Source organism: Leptosomus discolor, chromosome 1 (assembly GCF_034619465.1).
Source record: "Leptosomus discolor isolate bLepDis1 chromosome 1, bLepDis1.hap2, whole genome shotgun sequence".
NCBI lineage: Eukaryota > Metazoa > Chordata > Aves > Leptosomiformes > Leptosomidae > Leptosomus > Leptosomus discolor.
This window is the reverse complement of record NC_141391.1, coordinates 58,138,534-58,154,638: the sequence shown is the minus strand read 5'-3', so window position 1 is coordinate 58,154,638 and position 16,105 is coordinate 58,138,534. Positions and strand designations below refer to the sequence as shown.

At 46.6% G+C, this 16,105-nt stretch overlaps 1 protein-coding gene across 1 annotated transcript in view; it reads left to right on the top strand.

Moving 5' to 3' along the window:
* Positions 1-10,942, top strand: part of UGGT2 (UDP-glucose glycoprotein glucosyltransferase 2) — a 103,191-nt gene extending 92,249 nt beyond the window's left edge. Inside the window, exons 37-39 of the mRNA XM_086482031.1 lie at positions 3,255-3,371; positions 9,929-10,073; positions 10,905-10,942. Coding sequence (XP_086338157.1) covers positions 3,255-3,371; positions 9,929-10,073; positions 10,905-10,927 — 285 coding nt within the window. The 3' untranslated portion in view covers positions 10,928-10,942. The remainder of the gene's footprint in view (positions 1-3,254; positions 3,372-9,928; positions 10,074-10,904) is intronic.
* Positions 10,943-16,105: the final 5,163 nt, after the last annotated feature.

Here is a 16,105-nt window from a genome sequence, read left to right as displayed (position 1 = left end):
AATGCACTCTAGTGGTTGCTGTACATGGTCACCCTGGGGTGACTGTAGTCTTCATTTATATAACTCCACCAATGTTTACACCTAGGTGGGGTAAGTCAGGGTGCAAGTCACAGGCATGTATGTAGATACCACATGTACAGAACGTACTTAAATTTATTATTTTCTTCTGTAGTAGCGGTTCCTTAGCTCAATCGAAGATTGATAATACAGCTCACCCGATTTCTGCTTAAGTGAATAGTACTCTTTATTTACATCTGTCTTTGGGTGAACTTCAGAAGGCTTAATAAGTGAGATTGTTCCTGCTTTTTAATTTTCCTTGTGGATTACTAAAGCACAAAAGGTTTTTACCTGCCTATAGCAGAGAAGGGATCCCACAGTAGCAAAGCTCACGTCTCTTAGTGTCTGCATTCCGCCCCCTTACTCTGCAAGTGAGTTTCTCTCTTACATAGAGATGTTATTGCCACTTGATTTTTTTTTTTTTCCTGAAATAAAACTAGAAATTGAAAATAGCCATTTTTATGATACTGGACAAAGAAAAGTAGAAATACAGCTATACTACAGACTCAAACTAGACAGGGAGCTGGAGCAGCCTTAAGCTGTAACTGTTAAGAGCAAAAGAGCTGATATAACAGCAACAGTCAGATTTTCCCTCTCTTTTCTGGACTGAAATGAATTAATAATTGGCCCTGTACCACACATGAGCTGTGATTTGCTGTATGTTTTTCAAGCATAGTCTCACCTAGATGTACAAGGTGTCTTTCAGAAAGACCTTTACTATTCAGAAGCTGGTTACAGGGCATCCGTTGTAATGCCGCTTTTCAGAAATAGTGATTAGTTTTATCTAACGTTCACAAAATACTAATAATGTTTGTCTTGCCATTTTTAGAGTCGTACGTTTTCAATTACAGCATTAATACATGAAAGCATGTAAGTCTTACAAGTCTCTTGGATCAAATTGAAAACCACTTGTCAGCTATCTTTCCCTTAGCATGTCAGTGCTGAGAGCAGACGTTAAGGTAGCTAAATTTTGGCAGAATGGGATTTGAATTGCTTTGGAAAGGGAAATACTTCAAAGTAATATTTTTGTAGTAATCTCTTTTCTGACTCTATCGATAGGAATCACTTTCTGTCTTCATTGCTACTACTTATACCAAATACAGCATCGTTCCTAGAAATATCAACCACAGTGCAATATATTTTATGAGAGTTCTGGAGAGCATTTATCTACTGGTAGGGATGCATTATGATGAATTTATTTCTTTTTATTTTTATTTTAAATACCTGACTGGAGTGCTCGCTGCCCTTCTCAAAGAAGTAATCTCAGCTCTTTGCTAATCTGCCAGCACTGCTGTCTTCGTGGGTGGCAGTTAAGTTTACGTTAATATAAACCACAAAATAGAAGTAGATAGAGTGGGAAAAAAGGTACTTTAAAATGCTAAGGATAGTAAGTAAAGAACTCCGAGGGAGAAAAATTACACATTATAAAAACTAGACTTCCAGTGCAGCGTATTTAATTGTTCGTTTTAAAGAGAAGCATGGAAATGTCTATATAAAGATGACAAAACAAATACTTGACAAGTATTTATAGCGATTCATTAAAAAATAGATAATTAACCATCTTGTTCTTTATTTACAGAATAAAAATTAGCAGAAAGGAATGTAAGAGTAGGGTCTTTTATTAGGGGGAAATGGTTTAATTTTTTTTAATTTAGGTTTTATTTTCTAATAAAGATGCTGCTGTAGAGCAGTCTCCCTTTCAAGTTAGGTAGGTTATCTGACTAAATGTGAAAACACTTGTAAATAAAATTGAAGAACAAATTTTAAATGTTGTGTGTGAAAGTCTAGAAGACTCTCATTTCAGCAGTTTGCATATTTTGGATGAACAAGAATTTTGGCAGTGGCAGTAAAAGCAATCTGGTCTTATCCTTGTACTTTTATTTTGCTGACTCACTAATACTTTCTCTTTCACCTTCTAGATGTATCTTAGTGTTTTTGAGGATAAATCACTTTCTTCTGAAAGGATAAGCAATTTTTTGTTCAGATTTTTTTTTTTTTTTTTTTTTTTTTTTTGCTATTTACTTTAAAACCTTGGAACTAGCAGCTGTCTTTCTACTCCATACAACAATTTGTAAACTCACAACTTTGAGAGTTACTGTAGTAACTCAGGATTTGTGATTTCGTTTATAAGGTCAGAGGGGCACAACAGAAAAACAACCTTTTTTCTCTTGAAATTGAGATAGTGATAAATCATTTATTTTATCTTCCTAAAATTCATGGGATTGAAATTTTTTTTTTAAAAAAAAATATTTAAATAATGTTTGACTCTCAGTGTACTTATACTTGATGTAATTTCCTGTACTAATTTCTGTAGTGGAATTAAATTATATGCCTTTTATAATGCAGGTATATGTGCTATTTTATTCTGCCACATTTACATTTAGCAATGTGAAATGGCAAAATAAGATGTGACTAATACTTCTTTGAGTACTGACATTTATTTTTTAAATATAAGGTAGGGGTTGCACATGTGAAGGAGATGATGAATGGATCTATCCATTACACCTGTTATTTTTAATGATGGCCAGAGTACATGCGGTGTATGACCGCATGAGGCTTTTCTCATCTGTAAATGCTGCTCCCTACACTCAGCAAGATATTGGTTCAGCTCAAGAGAGCACTTGACCATACAATAAAGGTTAAAAAAAAAAAACTAAAAAAAAAATAAAAAAAGATATTTTAAGTGAAGTAAGGAAGGTAGCAAGGATAGCAGTTTAATAGCTTTTCATACTCGTTACTGGAATTGGTTTTCCTAGAAGGCAGCTAAATTTAGAGTAGTGGTGTAATCCTGGATTATACACTTTTGAAATTTTTTTTTCAAATTTGAGGAATGGAAAGATGGTTAAGTAATGCTTTAATAATTTCCCACAGTCTAATTCTGCTCGGTAGCATTTTTATTATGTATGCAGTATCTGAACCATAAATATCAGACAGGAGTATTGCGTATGTGAAGCTAAGGAAAGACGTAAGTAAAAGAAAAAATACATGAGAAATGAGAGGTGGAATTTACCATCAAAATGAGCACGACTAAATTTTGAATCTACTTGAAAAAGAACTAGGTGAGCACTTAGAAGGAAAGCACTAAGAACAATTTGCAGAAACGGTAATAGGCTAAGATATTCTGCTTTTAAGTAGTTGCCTGATAACCAGTTACATTAAAAGCAACGCTAATTTGTAATTTTACACAATTTGTACAGGATCTGCCCAATAACATGATTCATCAAGTAGCTATTAAGTCTCTCCCTCAGGAATGGCTTTGGTGTGAAACCTGGTGTGATGATGAATCCAAGAAAAAGGCTAAAACAATAGACTTGGTGAGTTGATTTTGAGTTAAATTAATTTTATAGATTAAAAACTCTGATGTAATTTCTGTGGCTTTTGAGATATGTGTATGTGATGCCTCAGCCTTGCTGGGAGGCATTGGAACACTGCTTCCCTTCCCCTGCAATACAGCAACTTTCCTCCTTTCCTCTGAGATCTCTCCCACTTGCTCTGTACCAAATTTACTTGTGTTAAACTGTACCCAAAACCTAAATGTTGCTATCTGTAACTGGGCAGGACTGGGGTTTTTCACACCTGCACATGGCAGCCACTGCGTTGAAGGGCTCCGGAGCGGCGGGTGGCGCCGGGGGCCCCTTCCCGAAGCGGCAGAACCGCGGCCAGACCGAGGCGGCAGAAGCGCCGGGAGCGAGAGGGCGCCCCAGCCCGCCCCCCCAGGGAGGGGAGCGCGAGCTCCTGGCGGGGTCCGCTCGGACTCGCCGTGGGCGGGGACAGGAGCGGCGGCGGCCAATCCCCTCGCAGGGCAGAGCGGCCCCGGGGAGCGCGGGCCCGGCCGTTGGGGCGGCGGTTGGCGCGGGCGGGGCGGGCAGGGCAGGCGGGCGGGCAGGGCGCAGTCCCTCCCCCGGCTCTAGAGGCCGACTCGACTCGTGGCCATCGCCCTCCCAGAACAGGTCCCAGCCACGGTTCCCACTCGGCCTAAAGCCCCCGCCGGCAGCAATGTGTCGACCCAGGCGGAGAGAGATGGGTGGAGCCGCACCCTGCCAGCCCTGAGGCCAAGGCAGCAGGTGGAGGCTCCACAAGCAGCAGAGGATCCCCTGCCCTCTTGCCGCCAGGCAGAAGGAGGGGACATAAGAGCTGGAGGGGGCGTGGAAACAGGTCCCTGGTCGGGGCAGCAGGTGAATCCCCTCCCGGCCTCCCTCACCTTCCCAGTTGCCCCTACACAACAGATGTGGGGCTCTAGAAGTTGAGGGCCAGGCGGAGGAGGAGGCAGATGAAGGTCCCTCCAGGGAGTTGCCCAGGGAGAGTCAGTCAGCCCCGCGCATTGTGACTGCCTCTGTTAAGAAAAAAAGGAGGATAATTGTCTTAGGTGTCTCCCTTCTGAGGGGAGTGGAGGGCCCAATATGCCGACCAGACCCATCCCACAGGGAAGCCTGCTGCCTCCCTGGGGACTGGGTTAGAGACGTTACTAGGAAACTCCCTGGTCTGGTACAGCCCTCTCATTCCTACCTGCTATTGGTTATGCAGGTTGGTAGTGAAGTTGTGGAGAGAAGTCCAAAGTTGATCAAAAGGGACTTCAGGGCTCTGGGGCGATTTCTCGAAGGTTCAGGAGCACAGGCAATGTTTTCCTCAATCCCTTCAGTGGCAGGGAAGAATACTGAGAGGAACAGGAAAACACACCTGATGAACACATGGCTCAAAGGCTGGTGCCATTGGTGGAATTTTATGCAGAACTGAGTCTGCTGGCAGCAGATGAAGTTTGGCTTTCTAGAAGGGGGAAAAGGATTCTTGCGTGTGCGTTGTCCAGGCTCATCAAGAAGGCTCTAAACTGGGCTCGAAGAGGGAAGGGGACAAAGCAAGGCTCAGCAGTGATGAACCTAGGGATTGCATGCCAGTGTTCGGGGTGAAATGGATAGCTCAGCTTAGCTGGATGTACACCAATGCACACAGGGTGGGCAACAAACAGGAGGAGCTGGAAGCCATTGTGCAGCCGGATAGTTATGACTTGGTCGCCATCACAGAAACATGGTGGGATGACTGTCATGGCTGGAGTGGTGCAATGGATGGCTATAAGCTCTTCAGAAGTGATAGGCAAGGAAGGAGAGGCGGTGGGGTCACTTTGTGTGTTAGAGAGTGTTTTGATTGTGTAGAGCTGTGGTGGGTTGACCCTGGCCAGGTGCCCAGCAAAGCCACTCTATCACTCCCCCTCCTTAACTGGGCAGGGGAGAGGAAAAAAAAATAACAGGCTTGTGGGGTTGAGATAAGGACAGGGAGATCACTCAACATTTACTGTCATGGGCAAAACAGACTCAACTACAGGAAGATGTAATTTATTACCAATTAACTCAGAAAGGAGTAACGAGAAATAAACCCAAAACTTAAAAGATCTTCCCCCCACCCCTCCCTTCTTTCCCGGGCTTAACTTTAATCCTGATTTCTCTCCCTCCTCCCCTCCAGCGGTGCAGGGGGGGGAACAGGGAATGGGGATTGTGGTCAGTTCATCACTCTGTTGTTTTCTGCTGCTCCTTCCTCCTCAGGGGGAGGACTCCTCACACATTTCCCCTGCTCCAGTGTGGGGTCCCCTTCATGCGAGGAAGTCCTCTGTGACTTCTCCAGCATGAGTCTTCCCACAGGTTCAGTTCTTCATGAACTGCTCCAACGTGGGTATTCTTCATGGTGTGCAGTCCTTCAGGAACCGACTGCTCCAGCATGAGCACCCCTCACGGGGTCTCTAGCAGCAAACCTGCTCCAGTGTGGGCTTCTCTCTTTCCACGGGCCACGAGTCCTGCCAGGAGCCTGCTCCAGTGCAGGCTTCCCATGGGGTCACAGCTTCCTTCAGGTATCCACCTACTCCGGCGTGGGGGCCCTCCACGGGGTGTAGGCAGTCATCTGCTCCACCGCCTATGGGCTGCAGGGAGACAGCCTGCTTCACCACAGGCCGCAGGGGAATCTCTGCTCCGGCACCTGGAGCATCTCCTCCCCCTCCTTCTTCACTGACCTTGGTGTCTGCAGAATGTTCCTCTCACATATTCTCACTCCTCTCCCTTGCTGCAATTACTGCTGTGCAACAACTTTTTTCACTCTCTTAAATACGTTATCACAGAGGCGAAAAACACTGTTCCTGATTGGCTCAGCCTTGGCCAGCGGCAGGACTGTCTTAAAGCCAACTGTCATTGGCTATATCTGACATAGGGGAAAGTTCTAGCAATATCGTACAGAAGCCACCCCTATAACTCCCCCACCCCACTACCAAAACCTTGCCACGCAGACCCGTTACAAGAGCTTAACAATTGTGAGGACAAGGTCAAGTGCTTATGGGTAAGGATGAGGGGGAAGGCCAACAAGGCAGATCTCCTGCTGGGAGTCTGTTACAGACCATCCAACCAGGAGGAAGAGGCAGATGAAGCATTCTGCAAGTGAGTGGCAGAAGGCTCTCAATTGTTAGCCTTGTCCTCATGGAGGACTTCCACTTACCAGATGTCTGCTGGAAATACAACACAGTAGAAAGGAAACAGTCCAGGAGGTTCCTGGAGTGCGTGGAAGAGAACTTCCTGACACGGCTGGTAACGGACTCTTCCTGACACGGCTGGTAACGGACTATGCCAGGGGAGGTGCCTTGCTTGACCTGCTGTTTACAAACAGACAAGGACTGTTGGGAGATGTGGTGGTTGGAGGCCTCCTTGGGCTCAGCAACCATGGAATTATAGAGTTCTCAATTCTTGGTGAAGTCAGGAGGAGAGTCAGCAAAACCACAACCATGGACTTCCAGAGGGCAGACATTGGACTGTTCAGGACACTGGTTGAGAGAGTCCCTTGGGAGACAGTCCTGAAGGGCAAAGGGGTCCAGGAAGGCTGGACATTCTTCAAGAAGGAAGGCTTAAAGGTGCAGGAGTAGGTTCTCCCTGTGTGCTGGAAGATGAACCAATGGGGAAGACGACCGGCCTGGCTGAACAGGAAGCTTTTGCTAGAACTCAGGGAGAAAAGGAGGGTTTACCACTCTTAGAAGAAGGAGCAGGTAACTCAAGAAGAGTACAGGGATCTCATTAGGTCATGCAGAGGGAAAATTAGAGAGGCAAAAGCCCAACTGGAACTCAAGCTGGCCACTGTCATGAGAGACAACAAAAAATGTTTCTACAAAGATTAACAATAAAAAGAGAGCCGAGGAGAATCTCCGTCCTGTATTAGGTGCAGAGGGGAACATTGTCACCAAGGATGAGGAAAAGGCTGAGGTACTTAATGGCTTCTTTGCCTCAGTCTTTAATAGTCAGAGAAGCTATCCTCAAGGAAATCAGCCCCCTGAGCTGGCAGAGGGGGATGGAGAGCAGAATAAACCCCCATAATTCAGGAGGAAGCAGTTAATGACCTGCTTTGCCATCTGGACATTGGACAAGTCTATGGGGCCGGATGAGATCCACCTGAGAGTACTGAGGGAGCTGGCAGAGGACCTGGCCAAACCACTCTCCATCATTTATCAGAAGTTCTGTCAACAGGGGAGGTCCCAGACAACTGGAGGCCTGCCAATGTGATGCCCATCTACAAGAAGGGCCAGAAGGAGGATCCAGGGAACTACAGGCCTGTCAGCCTGACCTCGGTACCAGGGAAGATTATGGAGCGATTCATCTTGAGGGCGCTCACATGGCATGTGCAGGACAACCAGGGACTCAGGCCCAGCCAGCATGAGTTCATGAAGGGCAGGTCCTGCTTAACCAACCTGATCTCCTTCTATGGCCAGGGGACCCACCTAGTCGATGAGGGGAAGGCTGTGGATGTCATCTACCTGGACTTCAGAAAGCCTTTGACACCATCTCCCACAGCATTCTCCTAGGAAAGCTGGTGGCTCATGGCCTAGACAGGTGCACTCTAAGCTGGGTTAAAAACTGGCTGGATGGCCGAGCCAGAGAGTTGTGGTGAATGGAGTTAAATCCAGGTGGCGGCCGGTCACAAGCGGTGTCCCCCAGGGCTCAGTACTGGGGCCTGTCTTGTTTAACATCTTTATTGATGATCTGGATGAGGGGATTGAGTGCTCCCTCAATCAGTTTGCAGGTGACACTAAACTGGGTGGGAGTGTTGATCTGCTTGAGGGTAGGAAGGCTCTGCAGAGGGACCTGGACAGGCTGAATCGATGGGCTGAGGCCAGTTGTGTGAGGTTTAACAAGGCCACATGCCCGGTCCTGCACTTGGGTCACAACAACCCCATGCAGCGCTACAGGCTTGGGCAGGAGTGGCTGGACAGCTGCCCGGTGGAAAAGGCTGAACATGAGCCAGCAGTGTGCCCAGGTGGCCAAGAAGGCCCACAGCATCCTGGCCTGTGTCAGGAATAGTGTGGCCATCAGGAGCAGGGAAGTGATTGTCCCCTTGAACTCGGCACTGGTGAGGCCGCACCTCGAATCCTGTGTGCAGTTTTGGGCCCCTCACTGCAAGAGAGAGATTGAAGTGCTGGAGCGTGTCCAGAGAAGGGCAATGAAGCTGGTGAAGGCCCTGGAGAACAGATCTTCTGAGGAGCGGCTGAGGGAACTGGGGTTGTTTATCCTGGAGAAGAGGAGGCTGAGGGGAGACCTTACTGCTTTCTTCACCTACCTGAGAGGAGGTTGTAGTGAGGTGGGGGTCAGTCTCTTCTCCAAGTAACAAGTGATGGGACAATAGGAGGTGGCCTCAAATTGCGTCAGGGGAGGTTTAGCTTGGACCATTAGGAAAAATTTCTTTACTGAAGGGATTATTAAGCATTGGAACAGGCCTCTCAGGGAAGTAGTGGAGTCACCGTCCCTGGAGATGTTCAAAAAATGTGTTGATGTAGCACTTGTAGACGGTTTAGTGGGTATGGTGGTGTTGGGTTGATGGTTGGACTTGATGTTAGAGGTCTTTTCCAACCTAATGATTCTATGTATTTTCCTTACCTTTTGTCCATATTCAGCCAAGTTAGTGGAACTCTCATGAAGTACTGTTAACTGTCAGGGTATGGTGTGCTGCTATTGCACACCATACCTTCCTATAAAGAAGGTTCCTCCAGAACCTGCTGTGTAGAGGATTAATATTGTCGTGATTTTCTTTGTCCATTTCACCACTGTAAGCGAGATATACAGCAGAGCTTGAAAAGTGTAATGCTGAGGAGAATATCTGTATTTAGAAAGAAGAAAGTGTGTGTCTTTGTGAATTGAAACAGAGAAAATGTTTTTTTCTGTCATTGTTACCCCATTTCTCCCCTCCCATTCTCAGCTTTTGACAACCCACCAAGCACTGTAAGTGATACTTCAGAGATGTAATTCTGAAGAAAAACAGACAGTTGGAATCTGGTGTGAATATTCAGTATGTCAATAGTTTTGTTTCCGTTGTGTCTTTACAGTTGTTAAAATAAGCTTTTTTTTGTGCATTAAAATGGACGCTCTGTATTCAAGAAAGATTGATATTAAGTTGCTAGACATTTCCATATCTCCATTATTATGTGTCACTTCTTTCTACAACTTCCATCTGTTATTATATGGAAGCAATCAAGACATTTTTCAGGAGAACACTGGAAGAAGCATCACAAACTTAATAAAAACATATTAGATTCAGTTTTAATATGCTAATAGATGTCTTGTATCTTCCCGTGTAACTTTGTGTAAATCTTAGTACTCTTGTGCTAGCCATGTCTGTTAGCCATATAGTCAGAAGCACATGGAAAAATAAAAGTATTTACAATAAAATGTTTCAAGTTATTTAAACAGGGTTTATTTACTGTTTGTTTTGTGTGATTTTTTGGTTAATATCAAGGTAACTTGCACACTGTCTTTCAATGAAATTGTAAATGCTGACAAAATCATTTTAGGTAAGTTGCTTGGAAAGGTGATATTTTCACATTTGCTTTGTTTACACCTAGTATGTTTTAAACTTTCAGTGCAACAATCCCCAAACTAAAGAACCAAAATTAAAGGCTGCTGCCCGGATAGTTCCTGAATGGGTTGACTATGACTCTGAGATACGAAAGTTAATACAGCAAATTGAAAAGGAGAAGAAAAATCTAACATCGTTCTTTCAAAAAGGTAATTAACATGCATATTCATCTCTTAGCTTTTAAAAAATAAATATTAATATAGTTGAAATTAAGATCAGGGTCAGTGGGCACAAATATTGTATTTGTGTAATTCTCCCCGGTCTTAGAGAAATTGTGTGGGTTTTAAGAGTCGTGTGATGCTTCTTTACACAGAAGTTACACTAAGAGGATAAAAGCTTTTGTTTCATGCCAGAATCTAAGAGAAAATTTAGTAGTGTCCTATTCTTGGACTTCAAACACAAGCAACTGTTCCACGTCATTTGAACCACAAATATTAAATAAAGCACATTACCTTAGACCTCACGTAGAGAATCTAAAGCTAATGTCTGTTAAGCAGTAGGTAGCCGAGTCTTTATTTTGTCTCTGCATCTCTCACTCTGGGCTTATCTATGTGGGGCCTTTTCGCACCAGACTAAATGGTGTTTGAGTTTACAAATAGATTTTGGGGTTTATTTTAAACTCAAATTGTTTTAAACTGAGTTAGTTAAATAGCACAAGGGAAAAACCCACACTCTTACAGGACTTCAAATAAGAGGAAGGACTTGACTTCTTGGAGTAATGTGAAACAACAAAAAAAAGTGGTCTCAGCTCTCAGGGTTGAAGAAAAGAGTTTTTCATTACAAAGAATTCTCAGTAGTTTTTATTCTTTGTGAAAGCTTATGGTCAACTTTTAGCGAGGCTCTAAAAATGAAGGTCATGCTGCTGAACTGACTGACCAGCAGTAAACAGAAAGTAAAAGGCTTTCTCCACATTTTACAAAAATAGTCATTAAGTCTTTATATAACTGTTTTTTATAATGTTTTTTTCCCTTTGGTTACAGGTCTTAAGCATGATGAACTTTAGCACAGCCTGCAAACAGCAATGGTGACAGCTCAATCGTCTTCTGCGAAAGACTGAATGGAAGTTACGAGTGTTACATTGGCACTATTTGTAGCATTTTTTTAATATGAAGTAAAATATTTCATAACTTATAGTGTTATTTAAAATGTTTTAAAAGAAATACAAAACCAGAAGAGAAATCCACAAGTACTTGATTTTTTTTTTTTTTTAACCAGTGTAAAGCAGCTTTCCTAATTTATTTGGTTTTCACAGAATCACAGAATGATAGGGGTTGGGAGGGACCTCTGGAGATCATCTAGTCCAACCCACCTGCCAGAGCAGGATGACCCAGAGCAGGTTGCCAGGACTGCGTCCAGGTGGGTTTTGAATATCTCCAGGGACAGAGACTCCACAGCCTCTCTGGGCATCCTGTTCCAGTGCTCTGCCACCCTCAAAGTAAAGAAGTTCCTCCTCATGTTTAGATGGAACTTCCTATGTTCAAGTTTCTGCCCATTACCTCTTGTCCTGTCCCTTGAAACCACTGAAAAGAGCCTGGCCCCATCCTCCTGACACCCACCCTTTAAGTATTTCTAATCATTGATAAGATCCCCCCCTCAGTCTTCTCTTCTCTAGGCTGAAGAGCCCCAAGTCCCTCAGCCTCTCTTCGTAAGAGGGGTGTTCCAGACCCCTCATCATCTTAGTAGCCCTTTGCTGTACCCTCTCCAGTAGCTCCCTGTCCCTGTTGAACTGTGGAGTCCAGAACTGGACACAGTACTCCAGATGTGGCCTCAACGGGGCAGAGTAGAGGGGAAGGAGAACCTCCCTCAACCTGCTGGCCACACTCTTCTTAATGCACCCCAGGATGCCATTGGCCTTCTTGGCCACAAGGGCACATTGCTGGCTCATGGTTAACCTGTTGTCCACCAGGACTCCCAGGTCTTTTTCCACAGAGCTGCTCTCCAGCAGGTCAACCCCCAGCCTGTACTGGTGCATGGGGTTATTCCTCCCCAGGTGCAGGACCCTACACTTGCCCTTAATTGAATCTCATTCCTCTCTGCCCAGCTCTCCAGCCTGTCCAGGTCTCACTGAATGGCAGCACAGCCCTCTGGTGTGTCAGCCACTCCTCCCAGTTTGGTATCATCAGCAAACTTGCTGTCCCTTCATCCAGGTCATTGATGAATATACTGAACAGGACCAGAGCCAGTACTGACCCCTGGGGAACACCACTTGTTATAGACCTCCCACTAGACTCTGTGCCACTGACCCCAACCCTCTGAGCTCTATCTTTCAGCCAATTTCCAGTCCACCCCACTGTCCATTCATCTAGCCCACACTTCCTAAGCTTGCCTATGGTGATGCTGAGGGAGACAGTGTCGAAAGCCTCGCTGAAGTCAAGGTAGACAATGTCCACTGCTCTCCCTTAGTGTACGCATCCAGTCATGCCCTCGAAGCAGCCTATCAGATTAGCCAGACGTGACTTCCCCTTGGTGAATCCATGTTGACGACTACTGATCACCTTCTTTTCTTCCACATGTTTTGAGATGACCCCCAGAACGAGCTGCTCTAACATCTTTCCAGAGAGGGAGGTGAAGCTGACTGGCCTGTAGTTTCCTGGGTCTTCCTTTTTGCCCTTTTTGAAGACTGGAGTGACATTGGCTTTCCTCCAGTCCTCAGACACCTCTCCTGTCCTCCATGACCTTTCAAAGATGATGGAGAGTGGCTTAGCAATGACTTCTGCCAGCTCCCTCAGCACTTGTGGGTGCACCCCATCAGGACCCATGGACTTGTGGATATCCAGTTTATTTAATGGATCTCTAACTTGATCTTCCTAAACCAAGGGAAGTCTTCCTTCCTCCAGACTTTCTCTGTTACCTCCAAAGTCTGGGACTCGTGAGGGCTGACCTGAAGCAGTAAAGGCTGAAGGACAGAAGGCATTCAGTAACAACACCTTCCCTGCATCCTCTGTTACCATGGCACCTGCCTCATTCAACAGCAGGCCCACATTTTCTCTGGGTTTCCTTTTGCCTCCAGTATACTTGAAGAAACCCTGCCTGTTGACCTTGACATCCCTGGCCAGGTTGAACTCCAAGGAGGCCTTGGCTTTCTTCATTTCATCCCTGCATACTCTGACAACTTTCTTGTAATCTTCCCAAGTGGTCAGTCTCTACTTCCATGTACTGTAAACTCCCTTCTTCCGCTTGAGCTTTTTCAGAAACTCCCTGCTCAACCAAGCAGGTCTCCTGCTTCCCTTGCCTGATTTCTTGCTCTTACGGATACACCGATCCTGAGCTTGGAGGAAGTGGTACTTGAAAATCAGCCAGCTCTCTTGAGTCCCCATACCTTCCAGAGGCCTGGCCCATGGGATTTCTCTAAGCAGTTTCTTGAAGAGGTCAAAGTTAGCCCTCCTGAAGTCCAAGGTTGCAGTCCTGCTTCTTGTTTTATGCCTAGTACCCATGATCCTGAACTCTTACCTTCTCATGATCACTACAGCCAAGGCTGCCCCCAACCTTGATGTCCTCACCTGTCCCTTGTTGTTTGTCAGTACTGGGTCCAGTAGCACACCTCTCCTTGTGGGCTTCTCCACCACCTGAGTCAAAAAGTTATCATCAATACACTGGGGGAACCTCCTCGACTGCGTGTGCGTGGCTGTGTGGCCTTCCCAGCAAATGTCAGGGTGGTTGAAGTCCCCCATGAGAACCAGGGCCTGTGATTGTGAGGCTACTTCCAGCTGTCTGTGGAAGGCCTCATCAACTTCCCCATCCTGATCAGGTGGCCTGAAATAAACACCCACAACAGTGTCTCTCATATCAACCTGCCCCTTAATCTTTACCCACAAGCTCTCCACTTGCTTTTCATCTGTCCCAAGGGAGCGCTCAACACATTCCAGGTGCTCTCTCACATAAAGAGCAACTCCCCCACCTCACCTTGCTGGCTTGTCTTTCCTGAAAAGGACACAGCCATCTGTGACAGCATCCCAGTCATGGAGCTGTCCCACCATGTCTCAGTAATCGCAATGAGATCATGGCCCTGCAACTGCAAACAGATTTCCAGTTCTTCCTGTTTATTCCCCATGCTGCGTGCACTGGTGTATAACCATTTCCGGGAGGGGCTGAGCATGTGGATTTCTCCCTTGAGGGCTGGTAGGCCTTTTGGTTCTCAAAAATACTAGCATGCTGCCCCACAAGTACTGAGCTACCACCCTCAGGCAGCTCTCTGGCAGGCCCAGGTACATCCCCATCCCCTCTGAATCTCGTTTAAAGCTCTCTCAAGGAGCGCTGCTAACTCTTGTCCTAGAACCCCCTTCCCCCTGTGAGATAACCTTTTCCCAGCTGTTGACAGCAGGCCTGGTGTCTTGTAGATGATCAAAGAACCCCAAATCCTGCCACTGGCACCAGGCTCGGAGCCAGGCATTCATCTGCTGGCTCTTCTGTTTGCCACCTCATCATTCCCAGCAACTGGAGGCACAGAGGAGAACACAGCTTGTGCTCCTGCTCCCTTGACCAGCTGTCCCAGGGCCCTGTAAACTTCTTCATTGCCCTTAGGACGGCTTCTCACAACTTTGTTCCTGCCTACCTGAAAGGGGACAGTAATCTGAGGGCTGTACTAGGGAAGGAAGCTTCATCTTTACATCCTTAACCTGGGCCCCATGTAGCAGGTCTGGCCTTCTCCTCCCTTCAGAATTGAGTCCCCCACAACAAGGGCCCATCTTTCTTTCTTTCTATCAGATGTTTTGATGCAAGGCATGCTCGATCTTAGCCTCGGTGACATCTCCAAGCTAGGCAGCTGTCCTCTTTGTCATTATTTGGTTCCCCTCGCAGAACATCGTACCTGTTACGCAAGGGCACCTGGGAAGGGGGGGTAGTCACTGGGCAGACGCGCCTGCAGCGCCGGGCAGGAGCTTTTTGCCGTTGCCCCCCATCCTGCAACTCCCCCCGTTCAGTCGGGCAGGGAGAGGACAGGCAGCTCTCTGCAGCGGGGGTTCTGTCCGCCTGCCGGGCTTCTGTCACGGCAGTCAGGGGACGACTCCCAGCATCTCTCTCTCCCGCCCTCCCTGGCGGCCCTCAACCTGCTGACCTCCCCCTGAGCTCCGTCACGAAGCGGAGGAGCTGCTCTCCCCGGGCACACCTCCCCCTCCCCCGGGGGTGCTCACCGCTGCCGTCGGACAGCGGCGGGAGAGCCGGGCACCCCCCGCAGCCCGACGCCCGGGGGGGCAGCGTGTTCCCCCGAGAGCTCCGCCTGGGAAGCGGCGTCAGGGCTGGCGGGTGCGGGGCCGAGGGAAGCCGTGGGCTTCTGCCGAGCGGTTCCCGTCGCCCCCCGGCCGAGCCGGCAGACCCCCCGCGCCTCCCGTGCGAACCGCCGCGCTCCGTGTGCCGGCTCCGACCGCTCGCCCGGGAGCGAGCCCTTGCCGTGGCGCTCCCGGGGGACGCCCTGGGGGACGCCCACGCGGTGCCCGTTTACACCGTGGCTGCGATCCCGAGGGGCTTCTTTTGGGGGGGAAGGGGGGTGGGGGGGTGGTCTGGGCGAGTGACCGTTGGCGCGCTCACGGCTCGTCCAGAGCCGCCGCTGGTGGTGCTGGCGCCTTTTTGTTCGCTAAAAGACAGTTTGCCCAGAGGATTTTAGAATATAAAGAACGATGTGTTCAACCCTTTAAAATACTATATCATAAAATTCCATTATGTTTTTGGTTAAGATAATTTTCCAGCCAGCATACATTGCATCAGAAGATTAGTACCTGAAATCTCTTTCCACTCAGTTTTTGGTTATCATGATCCTGTTTAGAATTGAAAATAAAATAATAAAATTCCTGCGTAATTTTGATTATCAGTGGTGTCTCCTGTAATTTTCTAAATATGTACTCAGAACCATTACTTTAATGGGCTATTGACATTTTGATCCCACAAAAATTGCAGTGAAGAGTTCTTGCAATACACATATTTGAAAATAGGGAATTTATTTCTTAAACTGAAATCTAGTGCCTTAAATACACACTGTGGTGTTCAGGCTGGGCTGGTTTCAGAGTGGACTGGATGTGACCACAAATTCTTATAAGAACAGCTTAATGACTTCTTTCAGTCTAAATGCTTGAAATCACAAAAGATAAGGTAATTTGCACTAAGTGGGTGAATCCACAATGAGTTGAATAATAATTCCATACCAGCAAATAATTGAATAAATAATAAGAAAAATGAAGCATATTTTGTA